This window comes from Synchiropus splendidus, chromosome 9 (genome assembly GCF_027744825.2).
Source record: "Synchiropus splendidus isolate RoL2022-P1 chromosome 9, RoL_Sspl_1.0, whole genome shotgun sequence".
Taxonomy (NCBI): Eukaryota; Metazoa; Chordata; class Actinopteri; order Syngnathiformes; family Callionymidae; genus Synchiropus; species Synchiropus splendidus.
The window spans coordinates 19,886,662-19,910,648 of record NC_071342.1 but is presented as its reverse complement, the minus strand read 5'-3'; the positions used below and the strand labels follow the sequence as shown (position 1 = coordinate 19,910,648).

The 23,987-nt window shown below is 43.0% G+C and overlaps 1 protein-coding gene across 1 annotated transcript; it reads right to left on the bottom strand.

The window, feature by feature from the left end:
* Positions 1–285: 285 nt before the first annotated feature.
* Positions 286–23,359, bottom strand: ret (ret proto-oncogene receptor tyrosine kinase). The gene is made up of 20 exons (XM_053874217.1): positions 22,689–23,359; positions 12,267–12,512; positions 11,148–11,438; positions 9,925–10,163; positions 9,657–9,852; positions 9,396–9,595; positions 8,389–8,671; positions 8,184–8,315; positions 7,896–8,006; positions 7,235–7,348; positions 6,913–7,157; positions 5,320–5,467; positions 5,152–5,259; positions 4,866–5,080; positions 4,674–4,796; positions 4,540–4,610; positions 4,340–4,477; positions 4,166–4,265; positions 2,533–2,680; positions 286–1,021 (listed from the first exon to the last, which is right to left on the bottom strand). Exons 1-20 carry the CDS (start codon positions 22,972–22,974, stop codon positions 864–866), a joined length of 3,552 nt encoding a protein of 1,183 aa, XP_053730192.1. The 5' UTR covers positions 22,975–23,359; the 3' UTR covers positions 286–863.
* Between the last annotated feature and the right edge of the window lie 628 nt (positions 23,360–23,987).

Below are 23,987 nucleotides of genomic sequence, written 5' to 3'. Positions count from 1 at the left end.
CGACCATTGCGAGACATTGAAATTGTATTTGACAGATGTTACTGATAAAGTGCTGGACTAATAATAATCACATTTACAGATAAAAAAATAATAATAATAACACCAGCGCAAACAGCGCCAGAATAAGGAGTTAAATATTTTACAAATCAATTTCTCACATGGAGAACTGTGACCGTAACAAAAAATATAAATATTTAAAAATATTTTAAAAATGAATGCAACAAAAGCAGCAACAACCTGTTTTGTCACTGTCCAGTCTCTCGGGCTCAGATACTGACAATGAGGCATGTTTGTACAGTTTATTAACATAATCCAAAGAACAACAGAGCAATGAGAACATGAGTCATTACAGAACGCTTCCCCACTGGCAACGGCTATGCAGAGTGAAAAAAAGTGGACTGGAGCAGGACCTGGACTGGAGATGGTCACTGACATAGAAAAACAGAAAGCTTTCTCTGGAGAGTCTCAAAGGTCTCGTGGGGAGCGAACAGAAAGTCAGGAGGAAGGACAGTCTTTCACATATAGAAACTTTACAGCCGTTTCACCCCCCCGCGCGGTCCATGATGTTAAGGTTGTCCCCTTTCATTCCTGGGCTGGAGTCTTCACAGTAGCACGTTAATAGTCGGAGGCTATCGTCGAAGCGGCACAGGCACTTAAAGACATCGACACTGACATACAATCTGGTACAAGAGTCATGCAGTGATACAGCTTGGCCAACATGACCGTGAGGTAACAGTTAACATACTGAATGAAGCCGGGTCTGAGTGGATCCAACCGACAGAAAGAGAAGGGAACCAACTTTAGCATCAGATTGTATTTACACTGTCTGGTAGAAATATACACATCTAGCGGCTACGGTGTCTTTAGCTATCGAGCTTGTCCACAGCTTTAGGGGGTGAAGGCAAAGCCATCCAGTTTGCATAAACACTATCATTGGCATATCTTGTAAAGACCGGATTAGTGGCATCGTGTCTGTGGAGCGGTACCGGGCTCTTCTCGGGCCAGTTCGGGTATGACATGCCTAAAAATGAGAACATATCATTTGTCTGCACTCAGTGAAAGAAAAGCAGCGTGCGGGCAGTAAGGCTCTTGAACAAACTCTGGAGTGGCTCACTGACTTTTTACTCCTCTGCTATGGCTTTTAATTAAATAACATAAATCACGTGAGTCTTTTTTTTAATGCCCTCATAAGTGAGTTATTGCTTCTGAGCCCAATGGTCCCCAACAAGCACTACAGAGCTGTACTCACAAGCCTTACTGTGTCTCACAACAGTCCAGTGGAATACATTTAAAGCTAAAGTACATTAAGACAACCTGGAATTCAAACCACGGCGAGTGATTCGGTGGACCTGTTTCCAATGTTACACAGTGTCAGACGTTACAGCGCCTTGAAAGGTGTGTGTCTCACTCTCTCTCTCTCTGTTTCTGTCTATATATATATATATATATATATATATATATATATATATATATATATATATATATATACAGTGGTAAGTCGGTTTTCGAACGTCCCAGACTTCAAACAAATCCTAGTTCGAATGAATTTTTCGAGATTTTTTTTGCTTCTGATTTCGAACGAAAATCCAGAACTCGAACGCCCCCGAAAAAAGCCGGAAAAAACATAACGTGCGTGGACCGACCGATCAGCTGACCCACGACGCGCTTTGTTATTGTGTATAACGCAGCCTCTGTATGCAGACGTGTCCCGTTAGCTCCATTTACTGACTGTTTTTTCTTCATATTGAGGCGTAAAACCTTTCCTGTCTCCGCACTGGACCGTGGTAGAGTGTCACAGGGGAGGTGCTGGAGCGCTCACTCCAGGGTTTGATGTCCTGTTGTGGGCTGGAGCTGGGACAGGGATGAGGCGAGTCTGGGACAGAGCGTGACTTGGTTTATGACTTTGTCACAGCCAAACTGCACAGAAGCGCACATTCGGAGCTGGACACGCACCGGGCACCTCTTCACTTCTGGAGAGACGTCACTCACTCGGCAACCCCTCCCACATGCAGCGGCCACACACATAGAGGAACAGTGCACCTGCAGCAGACACTCTACATTCACTCCTACAAAAGCCTATTTTAAGGCTTGGAACGCATTATTTCTTTTTCCATTCATTGTAATGGGAAAAATCGATTCAGATTTCGAACAAATGGCTTCTCGAACGGCCGTCTGGAACGGATTGTGGTCGAGAACCGAGGTTCCACTGTATATATATATATATATATATATATATATATATATATATATATATATATATATATATATATGGTGATATTTACATTATGGTTAGCCTTCGTGCACATTGGAAGCAGGTCCTATTAAAAAGGCAAGACACAAGATCTTTTTTTCACACTGAGCCTCTCATTTACGGTGAAATGGAGACGCCTCAGTGCTGGTCAGCGAGTAAAGGCATGCCTCGAACCACAGTCACACACACTTGACTACAGGAAGCCAATCACCACTAGCCAAAAAAAAAGAGAGCTTGTGTGTCCTGTTTCTAAAATCTAGTAAATGCGTGGGAGATTCTACCATAGAGCTTGTTTTCAATCCATGTGGAGGGGAGGGTTCGAGGGAGAGGGGCGTTATTACAGTCCACTAGTGGCGTGTCCTCTTCAGAGAGAGCGTCGTCGTACAGCAGGGCGTCGGCCGGAGTGGACGCTGCCAAGTCCAGGTAATCCTGCAAGATAGAGATTACACAGATTAGAGAGGAGGCACCAACACATGACGGGGTTTATGTCACCGCTCTTCTAATGCTGTTATTTTAAAGGTGAGGAGGTGGAGAATCATCACGTCCCTTCGTGTAAAGTCACTTCATGAACTCGATCATCAAACTGATCGACTTTATAAACACAATCTGATCAATGGCTACAAATGGCTCCCAGGCCTGAAATAACTGATCGAACTGTTGCATGACTGACAAGGAAATTATCAAGCAATGATTCTACAACGTTTTAGAGCCGTTCTAAAACACCAAGAACCAAAGATTTGTCTGAAACCTGCTCTTAAATACACTCCCAAAATATCAAGGCCACACTGCTGTGATCTGAGCAGCTTAATTTAATTTAGTTATAGCAAATATCGCTTGAATTGTCACAACTAGATCGAATGTCTCATTTTAGTTTTCTTTTTAATGTCACTGGATGAAAGAAAAGTCATTCATTTTTTGCAGTTGCAGTTGTAATCCACTAAGAGTCGCTGTTGAACAGAAAGCGCTTTTTACATCGAAGAGGCGTAATGAGGCCGCTTCCTTCCATAATTCTGTTTCTGGTTATAAACAAACTTGTGCAACAGTGTTGCAGCTTCATGATAAGTACTTTCACAAGGTTACATTTTCTGTTCCCAGAAGCGAGAGCAGTCTCACTGTTAGTTAGGAAGATAAGTATTGATCTGTTTTCTATCTTCTTTATCTCTGTTTTACTACTGGCCCACATTGAGATCTCAGAATAAATACATGTAAAACATCTCCTTAGACATAACTATATCAGTGACAGGAGCATATAAAAACTCAGTCCTTCTATTTAAGAAGCTCAAACACCATATGAATGAAGAGAAGGCTATGAAACAGGCTCAGTATCAAACTGCACAAGTTGCTTAGTGAGGATTAAAAAAAAACATGAATCCAAAAATCATTCTTCCCTCAATGAGACATTTGAACGCAGCAAGCACAAGCTTGCGCTTTCAGTCACGACACATGAGAGGAGAGTAAAAATCCAAGCGCTCCATGGAGCACTTTGTCTTTTCCTCCATGACTGATGGATGCAGAGTCAGTGTGAACAAAGATGACTGTCCATCTCCATCCATCACTCATGAACAAGGCCCCAACATACTTGAACTCCTCCCTCTGTGGAAGATGTCGTCCTCAACCTGGACACGGCATTTCACCTGAATCTGACTGAGAAACATGGTCTTGGATTTCGAGGAAGGAGGAATCCTGGACTTCAGCCGCCACTTGAATGCACAACCTTCTTGTCTGAATTCTTGACTGAGCCCTGACATTTAAAGTGATTTTGAGAGCGATTAAAGCAGGAAAAACTCTAAACCAGCATAGTTGGCTGAAGCTCATTTTTACATCGGTAAATCAGTCACCAATGGGTTTCGCAGATGTCTCCCTAACAAGCCACATTCGGCTTAAAGCACACTCCTGCATAATCATTCACCGTACCCGACTTTTCACCATCATCTTCTCCAGTTCTTTGCTGATGTCTGAGAACGTGGGCCTCTTGTCTGACTCCTGTTTCCAGCACCGGAGCATGAGGCTGTACCTGTGGAGAGACAGGAACAAGTCAACATCGCCAGCACAGACTTTTTCCACTGGCACCAAGAAGACGGCGCTCACATTTCCTCTGAACAGTTCTCTGGTCTCTCCATCCTGTAGCCGGTTTTCAGGAGGTTGAAGAGGCGTTCAGGAGCGATCCCGGGGTACGGGTTGCCCCCCAAGGTCACAATCTCCCACAACAGCACACCGAATGACCAACTGAATGACAAGAGAGACTTAGAGGTTGGAGCCACTGAACCATGTCAAGACCTTCTACTCACACGTCACTTTGCGTGGTGTAAATGTGATCGAACAAGGACTCTATGGCCATCCACTTCACTGGTATCCGGCCCTTCAAAACAACACAGGTCAGTCATCACTGATAAGAGCAGCTGCAGAGGCTTCCTGTTGCTACCTTGCTCCTCTTCACGTAAGAGTCCTCCTCATAAACGTCTCTGGAGAGGCCGAAATCTGAAATCTTCATCTTCCTTCCTTCTGCGACCAAGACGTTCCTGGCAGCGAGGTCCCTGTGAACCAGCTGTCGGACAAACCTCCTCATTTCAAGTCCTCGAAACTGGACGGAACTGATCCGAACAGCTCAGCTCACCTTCATCTCGGCGAGGTACTGCATGCCTCTGGATATCTGCCAGGCGAAGGAGATGAGGTCCCCCATGGTGAGCGCTCTATCGTCTGGATTCTCCAGGTAGCTGGAGTTGCGGTTGGCGTCCCTCCCCATGAAGCTGGGGCCAACTTTCCGACTCTCACGCAGGAAGTTCCGCAGCGAGCCGAACTTGGCGTACTCCACGATCAGATACAAAGGTCCTATTGAGAGGAGAGGGTTTAGAGTCCGGGGGGACCAGGTGTGTCTGGACGGAGCAGGGGCAGACTCTCACCCTCCTGGCTGCAGGCGCCGAACATCTTGATGACGTGTGGGTGGTTGACCTGCTTCAGTAGCGTGAACTCAGACAGCAGATCCCTCAGCTCGCTGTGCGAGGCATTCTCTGTTGAGACAGAGGCAATGAGAGGCTGCCACTCACTCCACATCATCTCAACCTTCGTACCTTTGAGCATCTTCACAGCCACCGTGGTGTAACCGGCCTTTCCTTTCAGCCTGAAGGCTGTCGCCTTGACAACCTTCCCAAACTCTCCTTCACCCAAAGTCTTGCCAAGGACCAGGTTTTTACGAGGAAACTCCCACTTAGGATCCTCCTGAAAACACAAGGACATTGCTGACCTTTGACCCCATTTACTCATGAACCTGGGTAACACTACTGGTAAGAAGCATGAGCAGTGACACAGCACAAAACGTAGTTACGGTAGAGAATGATTAAATGTGTGAATGTGCTGATGGATGGAAAATTGAAGTTAAAAAACTTGAGCAACACAAAGTATATAAATTTGATCAATCTGGTGTTAAATATTACATCTATCAATTATGAAACTATAAAAACTGCAGTTAATATTTTTTAAATAGAAAAAAAAACTACTACTAAACTACTACTAAAAAAAAAAAAAAAAAAGTTTATAGTTTTGGAAAATTATAAAAAGTATAAAAAGTAACCGGGAACAAGACAAACTTCTTTTCTGAGTTACATTTCCGTGAGTGAGTTCTGACTTTTTTTTACATTTCTTCTGTTGCTCCTTGGTTCCTCTGTTGTTGTGCTTAGTGATTTCTGTGCTCTGCTTGAACTTGTGTTTCTGATCACCACATTTGTTTCTGCTTCACGTTTTATTTCCTGGTTCCATTTGTGTGTTTCTCTGACAATGAATTTGTAATCAAAATGATGAGACCTTCTGTGTCCATGATGTGAAAAAATGAACTTTAAATCATTTTAATTCAGACACGTTTTTATATACCTCGACAAGGTAGCAAAAAATAGAAAAACCTTGCTGAATGCAGCAACTATTTTGTCAAAGGGACAACTGAAAAACATTTAATTCGATGTGAGACGTTGCAGGTGAATCTCTAGAGACTGTGCTATGCCTGTGAAATATTGACATACTGTAGTGGGACTCCGAGACAGAGAGCGTTGCATTTACGAAAGTTTCCACTCCAGATGTTTTCAAAAGTTTCAGATTCAGGTGGCTAATGGACGGATCCAGTCGGTTCCGTTTCCATTTCCGTCTCTGCGTAAACAACACCTGAGAAGGGCTGCTCATCTAGCTCGGTGAAATAAATTATTATTATCATTCCGAATGTCACGCTCGGACGCACGTTGCTAAGCATCAGCTGTGCTAACAGCCTGCTGCTGAGGAACCAGAGGTCTCACTTTCATGAGCCCGGAAAACTCTCTGTGCTCCGTCAAGTGCTGGCGCTTTAAATTGAGTGTTTAATTTGAAGGATGCAGGATGCAAACTTTACATTACAGATAGAAAGAATCTCCACAGCAGACATGCTTCTGCTTAGTGAGCAGCGAGTAGGGAGGAGTGGACGCATCACAACCAGCGGGGCTTCATCATAGCACCGGGTGTCACGCGTGGTCAGTTGTTGTGATCTGCTAGGACTGGTAGTGATCGGCCGATCACAAATAGCAAATAACAAGAGTGAAGATGTGGAACTCTAGTGGCTAGAATATACTTGCCGAAATATACAAATCATCATGACACTGTTTCACGTGAAGTTAAATAACTGCATCTCAAGAGTTGGATCTTACAGGAATCTTGAAGGTGTCCGTCTCAATGGACTCCTGCGAGCCTCTGCGCAGGTTGTTGACGGGGAAGCTGATGGGATACGCCTGGGCAGGTCGGCGGAAGGTCATCTCGGCCGAGGCGATGGGCGGTTTGGGCGAGTTCTTGTGATAGCGGTGGATGAAGTATGAGGAGAGGAGGATGGACACGATGAAGGAGAGCAGCAGCGCGGTGGCGATGACGGTTTTACACATGTCGTCGCAGATGGCCTCTGCAGGTGACCACATTTTTTTGAGCAAAATATTCTGAATGATTCAATTATATTTTGACAGTTTTGTGTCCACTCACCCTCGATGTCTTCCTTCTCACAGAAGCATTTCTCTGAGTAACAGTAGCACGTCCCGTATCCAGCCTGGATGCCGTTCCTCAGGCCTCGCTCGTGACCACCGATAACTAACTCCTCTGCGAAGATACAAGAAACCTGACTCGGAAACTGCTACATTGAGCTATAAATTTAAAAACACTAAATATTTGCAAGGCCAGAGATTGTTGCTCAGCTGTCGTCGTCAAGCATGTATTATAACAATTTATTTAATTATTTATTGGAAGTGTAATGAACTCAAATGGACAGCAGATGGGAAGTAGTTCTTACTAGACACATATCAGACACGAAGAAGAGGCAGCTGGGAAGTAATGAGGGACCTTGAGAACGTCAGTAAATCTACATTTTCTGCCTGATCTCACTGGAGCTGGTACTGTTGCCAGTTTTATCTTATTTAAAATCAATCTTGAGGTCTTTAAATTTATTTAACTTGCACTTTAGAAGTTCCATAAACAAGCCCTGTTTTTCAAGTGTCCAATCTTTGTGTCAACATCAATGTAAAGCAATGAATTCAGATTGATTTTTTATAAAGAACAGAGGTTTCTATTGTTGTTTTTTAACAGCTTGCATTTTTCCAGAAGGTGCTTTTTACTAGTACTAATCAGTATATTAAACACTGTCACTCACTGGTGCAGTCCTGAGGACATATCGCTGGATCTTTGCTTTCCACAGCGTCACAGAAGCTGTCGGGACACGTGCGCAGGTCAGGAGAGCAGGTGGAGTAGTTCCTTGATATTCCTGGATCGGAGAAAAGGTTAAAAGGTGATGAGTCGCAAGATCACAAGGTCTGACACTCCTCAAAATCACCACCATTTATACAACAAAGAGCAACAACATTCAACAGCAGTTACGAATGAGCTTTCATTTCTTTACATTTCTAGTTGTAGAGTTGGAGACACAAACCCTGCTCCTCACCGTTCTCAGTCCCTTGCCTCCACTGGCAGCGCCCCGTCGTGGCCCCCAGGCCTCGGGCCGACTCGCAGTCTCCTCGCCGTCTGTTCTCCGCACACGACAGGAACTGTGGTTTCTCCGGGCTCGCCTTGCTCACTGAGAATACGGAGGCAGGAAGTTGTGATGGATGCACGGAGAGCTACAGTCTGATGATCTGCTGAGGCTCCACCTTCACTATCCAGGATGATTTGGATCTGAGTACTGGCTTCCAGTTGAGTCTGCTCCTCCTGAGCGACCACCACGTACTGCAGGTCCTGACACTCCGGCCGCCGCAGCGCCTCGGAGTCGTTCACATACAGCACCCCCCACGTCTCATCCGGGGCTTGCGTGATGCCGATGGCCGAGTGGCACAACTGCTCCTCGGCGGTCAGGTTCTTCTCAGGCAGCCTGAACTGGTACGTGACCACGAAGCCATCGAACTGCTGGCAGTTCTCCACGCACATGCGCCCCACCTGAGAGCAAGAGGAGTTGAAATGGTAGAACCATTGTGAATGGCAGTTTCAATTACATAATGCAGAAGTGTTTTATAGGCTGCAGCCGGCGTGTGGGCTCAGGTTAGAGCCAGCAGGGGGCATCAGATCAGCAGCAGAAAGAGTGAGTCAGCATAAACCCATCAACCTGACAAAGCATTTTAGAATAAATCTTTGACTGCAGCACTGCACTGAGTGGCTGCATCACTTCAGTGACACCAATGAAAAGTTGCTTACAGCTCAATATCGCGGTCTTCTGCCTGAGACTTCAAGTGACTTTCACCATGCAGATTCTTAGCCTTTATGTTTACCATCCTCATAGGGCACATAACTAAGATTTCATGAAAAAGAAACCTCCTTGATGAAGTGAAGCTTCTTTTCTTTCTTTCTTTCTTTGGCCAAATTTCAGGATGTATACACCAGCAGAATAATGCTTAAAAAGTATATGTATTTCAAAATAAGTTACCTCTCGATTCAGAAAAAAAGATATCCAAACTAGTTGGGACATCATCAACTTAATAAAACAAGCAAAACAAGTTGTAATTGTGTTCCCTTGTTACAGGCTAGACACAACTTTAAACTAATATGGCACCGTGCCATATTATTTTATTTAGTTATATATTGGAAGTGTAATGGGGTTAAATGGACAGCAGATGGCAGTAGATCCTATTAGACACAAGATCGACATGAAGAAGAGGCAGCGTACCTGGGCATAGAGCGAAGCTCTGCGTGTCAGCGTGAATATGTGCGTGATGTTGGAAAACTGAATCTGCACTGGAAGGATGGTGATGTTGAAGTGCAGCAGCACGGTTCCTTCCAGTCCGGGGTAGGAGGTGTCGTTCACCAGGAAGTCCAGCTGCACTGTTCGGTTCTCCGACACGTTCAAGCTCCTCTTCAGGACAAGCTCTGAAGTCCGGAGAAAAATCTGTCAATACGTGCCTCCGGGAAGAGCTCGATGTTTACTCACGGAAGTCGTGGACTGTCTCTCGGATCCCTTTGGTTGCATCCTTCTTCTCACTGAAGCTTGCTTTGATGTTGAATGTCTCTTTGGTCCACGTATCCGCACCCAGCATCGTCCCCACGTACTTGTTGTGCGATAGGTCGATGGGATAGATGGGAGTTAAGTCCCTGTCAAAGACGAACAAGGTGCCAAAGGAGCCGCCCTGTGAGGAGACACGTTAAAATCGGACTCCTCCAACAACTCTTCCCCAGTGACCGTGAATCTCCTCTGTCACCTTGGTCCGATTAAAGCTGATGACCACGTCTGCCGTGTCGGTGCCGTTCACGTATGGAGCGTTGTCGTCCTCGTCGTTGACAAAGACGTCCAGCGAGGTCTCCACTTTGGTGACGAAGGTCTCTGAGCGGACCGTGCAGACCAGCAGGAGTCTGTAGCGTTCGCTCTCCTCTCGGTCCAGAGGAGCCGTCACCACCAGCTCAGTGGTGTTGTCGTCCACAGCGAACGGCGCAGGCGACTCTGTGGCAACACAACCGAGTTCACAGTCAACAGAGGCTTCAAGTGAAGGCATGACTTCCACACCCCGGATTCTTAGCCTTTATATACAGTTTACCATAGAACACAGATAACCAAAATTTGATGAAAAAAAAGCTCCAGCATGAAGCGAGGGTCCTGAAATCCATTTCTTTCCCTTCGCCACATTTCAGGATGTAAACACTAGCAGAATAATGCCTAAAAAGGATATGTATTGTAAAATAAGTTACCTCTCAACTCGGAAAAAAAACCATCCAAACTAGTTGGGACATCGTCAATGTTATAAAATAAGCAAAACAAGTTGTAATTGTGTTCCCTTGTTACTGGCTAAACACACCTTTAAACAGTCACAGGGATGGAAAAAGGACAACAGAAAAGAATGAACTTGGTCACACCATCGTGGATGAATGAATCACACACAGGGCCAGCAGCCAAATCCAGCCAGTGAGGTAATCATATCCAGCCATAAATTCATAGAGTTGAATTCAAATTCTAAACTAATTTAAAGTGCACAGACCACTGATCTCACTAGTGCTTGCTGGTTATTTTGATATTTATTTAATAAAATATTCATATAATATAATACTCCTCATGGTCGCTTCACATATTTATGCATGGTTTGTGACCACGTTCATGACTATACATCTGTTCTACCACAGTATAATTTTACAGCACACTTTGAAGACCTTGCAGGCTCAAAACGAACAAAACCGGAATATTGTGTGTCCAATTTATGTATTTTTATGTCTGCTGTAAATACTAGATACTGCTTAATACTAGACCACCAACAAAACACAGGTGTAAAAAGACGTACAAAGATTAGCAATGAAAGTTTCACCTTGCTCAACAGGCCAGCAAATAGAGATTATAAATGAATCTGGAAAAATCCTAAAAAATGGGTGCAGGTGGAAGGGAACTTGACAACAGACAGGAAGTGGATGTGAAGCGGTGTTTGGCAGACTGCCTCACCTGTCTCCACGTGGTAAGAGATGGTGTAGTTGGGGCAAACGTTGAGCCTGGTGAGGCGTCGGAGCTGCCTCAGCGGCCCGGGGAACCTGTTCTCCATGATGTGAGGGTTGGACGAGTCTCTGTGGGGGAAGCACAGCTCCTTCATGTCCGTCTGAGCGCATGTCGGCATGGTGGCGTTGACGAAGTCCAGGGTGATCTTCAGCGGGCTTCTGTTGATGCACAGCGAGTTCCTGGCGATGCCGTTTAGAATCATAGCGTGGAGCAGCAGTTTCTTCACAGGCCGCTTTGGAGCTGCCACAGAGACAAGGATTAGATCTCTTGAGGTTGGTGCACTGCTTATGCGCCTTAGTTTTTAATTGTCAAATCTTTGCTTAAATATGATCACAAAAACTTGTGGCGGGAAATAAATTTGACCAAAACAGAGAGTTTTTTTCCCAATTATATCAAATTTTATGATACTGAAAAAATATTTTTATTAATTATGGAAAAAGGTATTTCCTGAATTTGTGAAGAAATAATGGACAAAAGCATGTGATGATAAAATATGAGAAAACATTTTTATTCTATTTCATTGTGTGTATGAGAAAACAAATGTAAAATTAAGGAAAAATGAGCACTGACATGTCAAATGATCCAAATGCCATTTACAGATCTAATATTATGTGGAAGGATTGATAAGGAAACTGCTTCTAAGAATATGCTTCAGTTTCATTCTGGATGTTATGATTGACCCCATTTGGAGATGAATAGCAGGAGAAGGCAGGAAATGTAAAAGAAAAAAAAACTAAATAAATAAATGATATTCTTTTGAGGCCGTTTTTGTGTGCAATGGCTTTTTGAGAACACGCCAGTGACACTGTGGTGGGTGATGATGTCCGATGACTAAGAATAAAAGTGTGAATCATAAAATTGTTTCCTTCATTTAGAAACCAAATTTAATATTAAAGAATATATCGCCAACATCTGCCTGAACATGATAATTCAAGCATTTAATCGTGTCTGTACAGCCCCAATCTTTTGGAAAAAAGAGCTTTAATTTTGAGTCAACAATAAAAACAGTAAGTTAAATAACTTCAGCCAGTTGCTACTAACTTTAGTGCTGAATGAGGAACCACTCACAGCGCAGGGTAAAGTCACTCTCCTCCAGGGTCTTATTCAGGTAAAGTGTTCCAGTGTTGACATCCATCTGGAACCAGGAGACGTAGGGCAGTCTCTTCAGCGAGTTGGACCAGCACAGGTAGAAGTGCGGCCGCTCACGCTCGCTGTCCAGCATGGCGTGGATCTGCAGGATGGGGGTTCCAGCCAGCTGCCCCACATACACCGTTTCCGTGTACTCATTCTGAGGGAAGTAGACTCCGGCCACTCCTGCGGGTTTAAAGAATAGGTTCATGTTTAATCAGTAAAGTCAGTAGCGGATCATCCTCAAGAGCTGTAAGAGGTCAGGCAATTCATCAACAAGCTGATACCAGAGCTGGGTGTTTCACGGTGCTCAAACCCATGACCACAACAAACATGACCGCGTTCTGTGGCGCCTCATTCTTCTACCCCGACGGCGGAAATTGAAAGAGGAGCTCAAATGACAGCGACTTTAATGAATTCCTCACATGGTCGATAACATGTGGCTTCCCATTCTTTTATGTATTTACCGCGCGGCGTTTAATTACCTGGGAAAACACGACAGGCAGGACGAATGACTCACTACCTGCGTGTGTTTGCTGTATAAAGGATGAGTGCTTTACAGGAAAACGGAGCAGCGTGTTCCTCCTGTAATTATATCCCTGTTGTGCAGCTCTTTGACGAACATACAGCGCACTGATGCTATTAGCAGACAGCAAAACTAGATTTTCTATTTCTGTCAGGCAGTTGAGGCCTCAGCTCTGGTTTCAGACATTGATTTAATTTAGCGTTACTTGGATGACAAGGGGCAGAATTGACAGATTAAATGTGTTCCTTCCTGAAAGACTGATATTTTGAAGAGCCACAGAGATTATTATTAACTGCGCTACTCAAGCCAAACAAACTCGTGACCTCTCCTGAAGCTGAATGGAAACGCCATTATGGTGTTTCGCTGCTTCATAAAGGGAAGTATAAGAGGGGATTGATTTTCATCTTAAAGCTGGAGTCTATTTTAAACTGGTATTTTATAGCAAAAGTTTATAAAAGTTCTGGCATTTATTCCAGCGAGTTTTGTCCCTTAAAACAGAATGTTGTTCAAAGAAGAACACAGAAAAAAATGCATGGAGAACATGTGTTTTTCACTGATGGTGCTCAATAAGCCAGGGATCTTGATGTGGTCAACACTGGAAAGAAAAGTTAGTAAACATTATCGCTGACTTCAAATCATCTAATACACCGCTATCTTACCAGATGAATCATGTCAACAGTAAACGTTATATGAGTAGCACTAAGACACTGCACCCATGGAGACAACTGAACATCTTGATCATTTAAACACTATTAAACTGCTCAGAAAATCTTAATAGAAATTTGTCCTTAGAATTTTAACTGTCTTTGCAAGTCCGTGTTTAACAATGGCAAGCGGCCAATAGGGGGCGCTGCTCCACCCCTCATAGTACGCCGAATAGTGCAACACATATAATAATTCATGACTGTTCAGACTGTACTGCACCAAAAGATAATATTTTAGACACAGCTTGTCCCCTTAGAGCAGCAGCTCAGCCTGTCAGGGACAGGAAGTGGTCAAATGGCACCAGAAATTCCACCATCACAATGTAACCTGTTGTTAAAGCGACACTGTTCCTACAAGTATTGTCAGAGACAAATTCAATAACAGCTCTTCATCGGCTTCCATTCATTTCTAATAATTATTTTGGCTACTCTTATGTTTGTCGTAGTCGACTCTTATTGTTGAAATAGGAAGAAGAGTACTATGCCACCATGTCATCTAGATGATGGATATTCACCAAATGCTGGAATTTTCACTGCTGGTGAAAAGCAAAAACTAATATTGTAAAGGACATCTTCTCCAACATACAGACTGGTTAAGTGTCCGACTGCTGTATGAACATGAGCCTTTCAACAAGTTATATTTCAGGCTGTAACCTGCACTAGTCTATTGTTTAATGCTGTTGTAATTGTCAATACGTTTTGTAAAAAGTGTTTGTAATAATTTGGTCTTATAGTTTTGACATTTTCGATCACGATGATCCCGAGGCCTGAGCCAGTTCTCCTCTGATGAAGGGACGACGTCACGATTCATCAATGCCTGAAGCTGTCTGCAACTCATTCAATAGTTAATTATGGTTGACTAAGTTGACTGGTTGTTGAAGCCCTGGTTATATTTAGTTTATAGCTGGATATATTACAGTTCCAAACACCCACAACAAACATATTTCCATGTAATATTAAGCTGTACTATGATAAGTGCTGCTTGACTGAGCATTGATATTCCATCATTTGTGTTTGACTACACGTACAGAGATGTCTGAATGTGCAACTGGGTTTACACCAAACTCCAACACTGCTGAGGTGAGAAACTTCACCAGGACAAAAAAAGCTTAGACTGGAGTTGATTCTAAAGAAAAAAATAGAAATGATCACTACTCATTTGATCCGTGAGAATGATGCCGCATCACCCAGGACGCCATTACACCAAAGAATAAACAATCACCATATAAATAAATGGCGATTGAACGATCGATTTTCACGGTTTCATTTGTTGACAGAAAATGTAACAGGAGTCGATATTGATTTGGATTGGAAAGTGGCCTTTAAGCTCCATTTGCATCCATCAGAGGGCGCTATTATCAAGTGACCAGAGCACAAACTGCTGGTTAACCATGACTGTGATGCGTATCAGAGCAGTCGGCTCTTATTCGATCACAGACCACGAACGACCCAGAATCCTCTTGGACCAAGCCACGGCACTTTTGTGCCAGTGACAAAAGAGAACCTCAGCTCCTGAAGTGCAGCAGAGTCCGACCAAGATGAGCCGATCACTTGTGCGCAGGCAGATCTGGCAGGGAGCCACGGCGCCCGGGCGCCATGCAACACCATTTGTTTATATAAATCTGAATTCAATTTCTTTCCAGGAGCCTGGCCAACAGAAAGCAAGCAGTTCATATCCAGAGTAATTAATTGGATGGATGACACAGGCCTCATATTAGCTGAAGCCACGATGACGCGCTCCCTTTCCATAAATGATGCGCGAGAATGCTAATGACGACAAGCGCTGTTTTGGGGATTTCTCTTTACACCGACGGACAACAGGGCGTTTACAGCACAGATGTGCTTGTGTGTGCAAACACCGGCAGCACAGGCGGAGAGTTTACAGCCCTCAAACACCAATAAAGGGGACGCAGCGCGGCCTAGCGCTCCGCCATTTCTTCAAAAGCGCGAGGGAGTGATTTGGCAAACAAAAGGACGTGTTTGAACAGCAGGACTTTTGTAGCAATCCCTGTTTACAGTAGATATCATGTACCACAGATGAGAAGGTGACACTGAACTTGCAGGCTGATAGAGGATCATGAAAAAGCTCTTCCTGGATGCCCTTGACGCGGGCGCTTTCCATGAGGTAACCACCGTCTGCGTCCGCTTGATCTCCTGATTTCACTGTAGAAGGACAAAAAGGACGACGGCTCATCACAAAAACCTGAAACCGTGGAAGTCGCTCCGCCACAAACCACAGCGTCCCGAGCTGGTTAGAGCTCAGAGGGTGCGACGCCCTCTGCCGTGTCCCAGACAAAGACGGGAACTCAATTAGCTCGATGCGTGCGTCGCCTGATAGATTTACCAGCTATGAGCTCATGTGCCGGAGCGACCCGCACCCTCCGTCCCCTTCCTCTGTGGACGTTAAAGAGGCCACATACAGCATGGCACGGTTGGATAAGGCTATAATAACCCAAGGATAAATAACAGAAACACACCTGTCTGTTGCTTGTGCTCATACCTGGCTGACTTTCCGTGACCAAAACAAACCAAAACAAGGGGTGCACATGGAAGGACAGCAGCTTAGCATGGAATTGAACCAGGAATTTGACAAGTCACATGACACGCTGGCGTCCTCATGGAGCGTCACAGTGCAGATCAGCAAAGCGGCTGTTGAATCTATAAGTTGTGCGGCTCCTGTGGTGAGAGCTGAGCTCGGTGCCCTCTGCTTCACAAGGTCAACACACACTGCGTCTGCCCCTGGTAAAAGGCAAAGGCAGTATCTGGCAGCCGACCGATCAATAAGCGTACTAATCATCGGTGATGCTGATTGTTTTCTACTGATGAGACACGGGCAGGGGTGGGGGGTATGGTGGTGGGGTGGGGGGGAGCATGTGTGCAGTCATCTCTATTTCACTCCTGTTTTCCCAGGGAAATTACATCTGATTTATGGCTTTAATTTCACTGGAAAAAACAACTATTTGGACCATTACTTTAAACCGTTGCCTTCAACCGTCGCATTTCAACAGATAAATAAACATCATCATCGTCAGCGTAGCATCACACGGAAAAGGAGTGGGGCCAGTGAAGAAAAAAAAATCTCACGTAAATCTCAGAATTCTGACTTAATTCTCACTTTAAAGTCAGAATTTCTGACTTAATTCTCAGAATTCAGACACTAAATTGACTTTAATCTCATAATTCTCACTTTAATCTCAGAATTCTGACTTTAAAATTCTGACTTTATTCTCAGATTTCTGACTTTAAAGTGACTTCAATCTCAGAATTCTGACTTTATTCTCAGAATTCTGATTTTATAGTGACTTTTTTTTAATCTCAGAATTCTGATTCTATACTGACTTTAATCTCAGAATTCTGACTTTAATCTCAGAATTCTGACTTTACAATTCTGACTTTGTTCTCAGATTTCTGACTTTAAAGTGACTTTAATCTCAGAATTCCGACTTTAATCTCAGAATTCTGATTTTATACTGACTTTAATCTCAGAATTTTGACTTTAAATTCTGACTTTTTTTCTCGGAATTCTGACTTTAAAGTGAGATTAAAGTCAGCTTTCTCATCTTAAAGTCAGAAATCTATCTGTCTGTCTGTCTGTCTGTATATATATATATATATATATATATATATATATATATATATATATATATATATATATATATATATTTTTTTTTTTTCACTGGCCCTAATCCTCTTCATCAGGATCAGTGCCGACAGAATTCAATGAACCAAACGCTGAACATTTCTCTGACCAAATCTTGCACGGATCCTGACGTTTTCAAACCTCTCCCTCCCTCTTCCCTGAGCCAGGATGTTTGATGGCATCATCCTGGATCTCGAATCTCTCAGCAACCAGAGCTAATAAGGGAAGAAAGTCATTTCCTGTCACCAAGCTGCATCAGAGAACCGCGATATCTGATCATTCTGCAGCAGGTAGCCCACTGATGCATACCGTAACATAATAATCAATTAGCCAATAGAGTAATTCAATTATCCCTCTGAGAACACAAGGGCTGAGATTCAATGAACCATGTTCATCAGTCATCAAAAAATCTAATAGAACATCTCCTCGGGGGTTTGCTGCAAGTACAAATCCAGTTGAAGGCCTCTCCTGGGAAGGAGGCTAGCATCAAAAATTCATCACATCATACGGCTCCATTAGACTTGTTAGATAAAACATCTTCAGCCACCAGTAAAAAGCAACTAGGTTAACATGAAGCAGACATTACTGTCAAAACCTTACGAACAACACGCCTTCAGTCAACAGCAGATTCCCACTTCAGCACACAATCCATGTTGAACCTGAGGCTTATTGAAACAACACAGTTGTACAGTGTCGTCTACCTCAGTGATTCTTAACCAAAGGGCCGGGGCCCATGGTTGGGCCTCGAGCGCCTCCTAGAGGGCAACTAAAAGTTTTTTTTTTTGTTTTACACCATTCAGTTTTAATACATTAGCCACGTATGGTGGTAGTAGTGAGTCACTGAATTGACTAGACAGCTGGAGATCTGTGATAGTTACCAACTATGGAGAAGTTCTTGAAAAGAAAAAATGATACAGAAAGTAAAAACTGTTCATAAAAGCACCTGTTGAAAGAGTTTTGAAAATAAATCAGAACATTTTTATGACGATACTTACACTTAACTTATATCGTCTTTGGAGTTTAAATAAAATATGTGATTTTTATTTTATGATATTTAGACATGGCTTTATTATATTTATTTTATTCAGAATTTTATTCAGTTTTTCCAAGTGTCTCAACTGTATGTGCGTTTTTTTCCTTTTTTTATTTAGTAAATGTGGTGAATATGACTTGCACCTGCTTCTGCTGCTGGTTGGACTTTTCAATGATAAATAAATATCTTTGCGATGATCACATGATTTCATGTCATTTCAAAAAGTTTTTGGCTTGTTTACATGTAAGTAGATTAAATATAGTTACATGAATCAGATCTGTTACTTAAAAACGTTACGAAGCCCTGGTCTACCTGATGATGGGAATAACTTCATTCTCCATTTGAAGCCTTCCTGAATAATTCACCAATTCATAACATACGCTGAGACAGGTGGCATCAAGTGTCATGATTTTACGATATAATTTCATAAACAGGTCGAGAAAAGCGCTGACATCAGCAGCAGACGTCGCCGTTGATGGATCACATAATGGAATATAAAGTGGAAACCCGAATCTTCCAGCACATAAACTAAAGCTTTCAATGTTTCTGGCACCAGCAGGTGCAGGAGGCAGCGATGGAAAAATAATTCCCCGCATGTTTACCTTCCCGGGTGGGAGGGAGGATCGGGTCCTCTTTACTGGATGTTTATCTTCAATTCACACTCATTCTTTCGTTCAAAAAATACGAAGCGCTTGATTTCATGTTAGCAGCTCGCACCACTAGGCAACTGGAAAATAACTTGTCAAGACCTTTGTGAAACAAGAGGGCGAAACTCCCCGAGGGCAAAATTTCAATCAATGTCTCCTTGTCCTTTCACCACAGCAAATTAGATTCTAACCATGCATGAGGAAGAGGAGTGACCCTGAACTGACTAGAGGATCAGCCCGAGAGCTTTGACAGGTAGGCGCCACAGTGAGAGGCCGCGCTCGCCCGCTCAGCTTAGGCTAATGAATTGGGGCGTTGTCCTTCACTGAAAAGGAAAAGCCATTATATTAATCCAACTTTAATTTTAATTTGAAAATGCTCGACTTGGCAACACAAAGCACCTGAAACTGCTGTGTCACTGCCCTGATATATGAAGGTATTTCGAGTTTGTTGTTGCTGATTTAAGTGGCTTTATTTGGGGACCATTATCCATGAAGGTCTTCTCTTCACTTAAGTAGCTTTTACTCTCGCTCTCTGTTTAACATTCGTCTGCAACAGAGGAAGCTATGCCAAACAACAAAGTCAGTTCCGCTCATGCTTTCTGCTTTACTCATGCATAGAACAATATGCTATTCGCACAAACAAAACAAAACTTTGTTAGATTTTTACCTTAATTTATAATGCTTCATAGAAGATCTTATAACAAGGTTTATTAAGTATCACGAGGAGCAGAATGTGAATGTGCTTATCTTATTTCTAATGTTATACTGTGTTGTTGGGTTATTGGTTAGGGTTATGGTTAAGGGATGTTGATTCATCTTAATCTTGGATTGATCTTAATCTACAACTTTTAGTATTTCATAAAGCTGGTCATAAGTTACCATACACGATTAGGAACATTCATAACATCTTCTTCCATGAAGCCCTATAAATGCATTATGTTGCCTTATGAATGTACTAATAATGCATTGTAGATGATACTTTTCAGTGAAGTGTCACTGAACATTTCAATAACAATGAAAAATGAAGTCAGCTGACAGAAAAACATGCCAAAGAGGGCACTGATGCTCATGTTGCATATCCATCACTGGATACAGTGTTTCTCACCAGGGTTGACCAGTTCATATATTTGTGGTTGTCCACTGATGACTGGCTGCACAACACCTGCCTCAGGCAACTTCTCTGGCTCTTAAATCACTTTATTAATATACTTTCTAAATACATTTCCATCAAACGGTTCTCTTACTTTTGTACTTTTTTCATAGATTATTCCATTTTACTTAAAAAATATTTTACTTCATCACATAACCATCAAACTTGTGTTCACTTCATCCCCTTTCCTGACTCAGTAGCACACACTGTTCTCACAGAATATCACTCTAAATTTCAGATTTAAATTTCCCTAATTTATGCGAAACATCTTGAAAACATCATTAAATTATTAGTCAAGTTGTTATTTTACGTGTGTCTGTATCACAAACAGATTCTCTTTTTTCAAACGTTTTCTACTTCCGTACTTATGCATAAAATACTGAGCTGTTTCCTTTCTGTCATGTGCTCACTCTCCTTCACCACTATAAACTCTGGTCTGGCTGAGAGATACATGAAGTTTATTTTTAAAACACTACTCTGTCATCCACTCATATTTAAATTCCATATGTGTGTTTATTATCCAAGTACGAGGTGATATACACTGTGACTGACTGACGCTGGGTCAAGGCAACTTTAAGAAAATATGCTTTTGTGGCTCACCATAGAAGGTTGAGGTGGAACTCAACTCAATCATTTGCACAAGTTAAGATATTACATTTCAATGCAGGATTTAATTGGAAACAGCTTTAAAGAAATGGCGAAAACGTCTTCAAAACAATATGAGCTTGTCTCGTATTTATCCTCAGTGACATGCGGTGACAACAGCAGTGGATATTGAACATGATTTATGATGCTTCTGTGTGAAACACAGAGCAGACGCTTTAAGAAATTGCATCATCTCATCAGGAGCTAAATCAGATAGCAGCATGTATCAAATGAGATTTATAGTTCTGCTTCCTCTCACAGGACAGAGATGCTGATGAAAGTGCATCATGGCTTCCTCTGGGATGCTGGGGGTCATCACAGCAGATGACCGCCGGGTTAAGGTTTCAGAGGTCAAAGGCTGAGGCGAGGTCAAAGATACAGTGAAGAGAAAGATAAACGATGCTTTTAAGTGAGAATGTCTACGGGTCGCCTTCAATAGCTGCAACAGAAAGATCCAAGTTTAAGCTCTAGCTGATGAACAGGCGGGGACCTTGAACCAACCATCAACCTTTACACTAAGTCCCGGTGGTTTCAAACCACCAAAGATGGCAGGGTCCAGACTCCACTGCTTTAAAGTTCTTAAAAAACATTCTCAACACAACTCACCGGAAAGTTCACCTGATTCATACCATGAACCTCCTCACCTCTTTGCCTTCCTCTTAGCTCCGGCCCGACACTTTTAAAACTCCTGACCAGTATTAGACACATGGCTGAAGGCCAACTCCTTCAGTGCCACTACCTCAGCAAAACAACAGACAGAGTTACTTAACTATTGTAAAGTGAAATAGCGAAGCAGCTCATAGCTGACTGGTCAGAGATGGACACATCATCTGCACTGCTAATGTTGTGAAGATGCCATTCAATATACAACAGATATTTGTTTCCTGTTAGAAGACTTGAAGTTCAGTTGACCTGCTTGTGTGTTTCCTTATTGCACATATGTCTAACACACTTGACCTTTGAACCATGAAACTGTCAGACGACCCAAACAAGCGTGAGCTAAAAAACAAAAGTCTGTTTCAGGGATTTTTTTGCTTTTCTTTGTTGACAGTCAAGATTCATTCTAGAAAGCTACTTTAGTTCCACGTGTCGTCCTTCTGGACAGTAGCTCCAGCTCGACCTGCGCCCTGAGCCGCGTGTGTACTGGTAGAGCAGGCGATATTTTCCTCCAGAACACAAACAATAGGTGTTTGCCTCCAGATAGGAGCAGCTGCCGCACACCTGCCTGCAGCTTGCCTCTTCTCCCAGCCTTTTGTTGCCGCAAACAGGCAAGTGATGGATGCAAAGTTTACACAAGGACCTGATTTCACCACCCGTTTAATGACCGGGGCGTCCTTGGCTTGGAAGTAACGCATTTCTATCTGAAAAAGTGATGATCTGTGTGACGCTTTGACCTTAGAGAGCGGCACCAAAATAATCCAAAGAGACTAAAAAGCACCTTTGCATTTTCATAAATCATGTTAACAACAGTGGTGCGGAAGGTTCCCCAGGGTGATGACGTCTACCCCCCACTTTACTGGCACCAGTAGTGACACATAAAAGGCACTTTTTCAGTCGAAATCTGAGCAACTTTCTGGAAAGACATTTCAAATCCAGGAATTCCACACGATGGCCTATATTTGTCCGAGCATCACTTTGCACAGGCGAGAGATTTGCACACTCCTGAGTTATGAGAGCCGCTTTAAATTTAGCCGGCATGTCAGGAGAGTGTTGCCACAGTTGGGCTGCGGGATTGTAGGTGGGATTATAATATTATGATATATGGCTGTATTCATTTGAGGGGGCCATGCCAAGCATAACAGCCAGAGCACCACTTGCTCCATGCATCACTACAATGCCAGTCTGAGTCATAACGGATGCATCAATCAATCCACTTTTCATTGCTTTTTCTGTAACACAAAAGGTTAAATTATATGTAACAGATATAACTTCAAAAAAAATTTTTTTTTTTTACACACAATATCACATAGAAAGTAAGCAAACTTTGAGCACCTCACGCGGATCTGACGGGACTCACCGTCCAGCAGCAGGAGCATCACCACAGCGATGTTTCCACCAGAGAAACCACAACATGACCCCATGTTCACGAAGCATAGGTGAAAGTTTCGGTGGACAAAAGTGGCGCAGAAGAGAGAGAATACAAAGCGGATAAACCAGTGCGGGGATGCGCGTCGTCGGTGTCCCGTGGAGACTGCTGCTGCTCCCGCGCGGCTCCGCGGGACTGTGAGGGGAGGAAGAGGAGGAGGAGAGGGAGGAGGAGGTCCACTGTTCCGCAGCAGCTCCGGGAAATTTAAAGGAAACATTTAACGGCGGCTCAGGCGTCTCGTTAACACTCGGCACAGATAATTATTAACAAGTAGCTTCTTAAAGAGACGCGGCCCATTTAGTGACGTCAAAGTCCGGCTGGGAATGAATGAATTACCAGCCTTCATTTGGAAACGGGACTAATTTTGAACTGCTTTTAATTTCAGTCCACACTTTTAAATGATATTAAACAGCTTCGTAGTTGATTTATTTTTGAAAAAACTGTAGACTCGTCTCGGAGACTTAGCTTTTTTATTAGCATTGCTAAGTTGCTAATTGCTAAGTTTAGGATTAGGGCCATGTGTGTATTTCAGATATTCTTTTAAAATTGTAGAAGAAAATATGCAATTTTGTAATATATCTTTCTCCACCAAGCTATTTAATAAAGCTTTAACAAGGTGGCTGAGAGATAGACTCAACATCGGATCAAATAAGAATAAAAATAAAATAAAAATATATGGTCACATGGCCCTCAACCTTCACTTTGCTCACATGCCAGTTCTTCCTGCTTATTTTAATTTATATTTTTGAATGACTTTTGGCAGCTGAGCAGAAGATCAAGAGATCAGCCCTGACCTGGTTCTGTTTAGTCAGTTTGTTTTCTGAATTGACATTGACATTATTACAATGGCTTTAGTTTTAACTTGAAAAGAAATAAAAAGTAAGATTGGCATCTCTAGTTTTGACAACCAACTTTCACCTGAGTGATGGTGTAAACAGCTCCCAGGGTTGAGCGTCCTGTGTGAGGAGTGAGATGGTTGTGTGGAGCGATGCATGGCTGCAGCCCTGGGGCAGGACACCAGTCACTCACACAGCAATCGTGAGGCACCATCGACGTCCCTGGATACAACAAACACACCGCAACACAAAGCCATGGAAGAGATGGCTTCACTCCTCGGAGGATTTCACTGAACTAGCACCTCACGTTGATCATGATAAAAACCATCCCACATGACAAGCTCATTCCCGACAGCTCCACAGGATCTGAAAACACTTCACCCATCGTATTCTA

Excerpts from the sequence above, each read along its gene's own strand:
- ret (XM_053874217.1), bottom strand. The coding sequence starts at position 22,974 with ATGTTTCCTTTAAATTTCCCGGAGCTGCTGCGGAACAGTGGACCTCCT. Across the intron at positions 10,164-11,147 it reads CTCTTACCACGTGGAGACAG|AGTCGCCTGCGCCGTTCGCT; the intron begins GTGAGGCAGTCT and ends GTGTTGCCACAG. Across the intron at positions 4,611-4,673 it reads CTTACGTGAAGAGGAGCAAG|GGCCGGATACCAGTGAAGTG; the intron begins GTAGCAACAGGA and ends GTTGTTTTGAAG.